This window comes from Lolium perenne, chromosome 6 (assembly GCF_019359855.2).
Source record: "Lolium perenne isolate Kyuss_39 chromosome 6, Kyuss_2.0, whole genome shotgun sequence".
Taxonomy (NCBI): Eukaryota; Viridiplantae; Streptophyta; class Magnoliopsida; order Poales; family Poaceae; genus Lolium; species Lolium perenne.
Genome location: NC_067249.2, coordinates 120,399,507 through 120,401,126, shown reverse-complemented (window position 1 = coordinate 120,401,126; position 1,620 = coordinate 120,399,507). Strand labels below are relative to the sequence as shown.

General features: G+C 55.6%; 1 protein-coding gene across 1 annotated transcript; it reads left to right on the top strand.

The window, feature by feature from the left end:
• Positions 1–562: 562 nt before the first annotated feature.
• Positions 563–946, top strand: LOC127319525 (B3 domain-containing protein Os03g0212300-like). Its single transcript, XM_051349496.1, has one exon. It carries the CDS (start codon positions 563–565, stop codon positions 944–946), a length of 384 nt encoding a protein of 127 aa, XP_051205456.1.
• The last annotated feature ends 674 nt before the right edge of the window (positions 947–1,620 follow it).

The window sequence follows — 1,620 nt, the reverse complement described above, 5'->3', positions numbered from 1 at the left end:
CAGTACTCGAGTGCGAGCGCAGCGACGCGCCTTGCCTCGTCTTCCGCATCACGTCTTCATTAACTGCCGTTGCTCTGAATCCTGCGCAAACACAAAAAATCGTGGGAGGGTACTCGGCACTCTCCAAGTGGACCGTTCCCCTCTTACTGCATATAAAAAAGGGGGTGATGCTTTAGTGGTAGCAGAGGCGCATCCACCCTATTTCCTTCTGCTATCTCCTTATGTTCTTGCTTTGCTTGCTCGACGACGATGGCGTCGGAGGGCTCCAAGGATGGCCACGGGGACGAGCTCTACGTTGCTGGGGATGACCCTGTTCATCCGGTGGGGGAGGGACCACGACGTAGGCGGGGGAGCCACCACCGCGGCAGCCGTGGTGCCCCTCCGGTTGACGAAGATCCTCTGGTCCGGGACGGTAGGGCCTCGGCCCACCGTGATCATCATGGTGGATCTCGTGGGGCGGGGGTTCAGCTGCGCGTGGCTCTAGCCACGATCGCAGCCCCCAGCCCAACATGAGGTACGGTTGCGAGCTCCTACCTGGGTCTCCCCACCTCGGGTGCGCGACATGGTGGATGATGACGCAACCGACAACCTGATCGTCTATGAGTTCCTTGTTTTCCTCCCAGCGGGCTTCAAGTGCTGGCTCAAGCTGCTGGGCAAGTTCGCCTGCGAACTCCGCAAGTACCCTTCCTGCAAGCTGTGGATCCGAGAGGGAGGCGGTAACCAGCCTAGCTGGGACCTAAAGGTGTGGCAGGACGACCGCATGAACATGTTCCTGATCGGGGGATGGCAAGAGTTTGCGGCTCATTATGAGCTGCAAGTAGGCTACGCCGTGAAGCTCCAGTCCCGCGGCTATGGCCACTTGTCGGAGAAGATCTTCGATGACAGCATGTGCCGCTGGAGTTACTACCCTCCGCTTGAGGATGAGTTCGGCCCCTCCACTCCGTAGGCCTGATGTTGTTTTGAGTCGAGCACGCGACGCGGCGCAAAAGGTTTGTAGAGGGTGGGTGAACCCCCTTTCCCCGAGCGCAACGCCTGGCTCCTGCTCCTCCGGGCACCTGGATGGCTCCACACGCTCCCACCTTGAGCTTGTCGTTGTTGACTTCCCTCAGGCGGAGCTCCTCCTCGTAAATTCCTTAGAGCTAGCTGCATCATTGTATTCCATAGAAATGTAATGACACTAGCTTTGCAATATTTAAGTTACGTTTGCCGTTTCGTCCCCTTGTTCTTTGCATGCCTTTCTCCATTTCACCTTGGTTGATCGGCCCGACAGGACGTTGTTCATCCTTTAGCGCAACAACTTGATCCGATTAGCAAAGCCTTGTTGGTGCCAATACCCAATGTGCCACTCATGTTCCGATTCCTTCTCCATTTGTTCATCGGCTTTCGCCTCACTTTTTTCTCTGAAATGCAAAGAGCAAACCTTACGGCATCTTAACCATGCCTCGGGTCTTAAGAAAGAAATAGCCACCATGCACTTGATTAGGGCGCACGGTTAAGCCTAGCTCGTGGGCCTGACGTGATAGGTATGTCTAAGCGATTTAGTTGCCCCGGTCAAACCAGTCGCAAATGCTCATACGTAAGAGCGAGTCATCAGAGTACGACATTTCCTGGTAATGATGA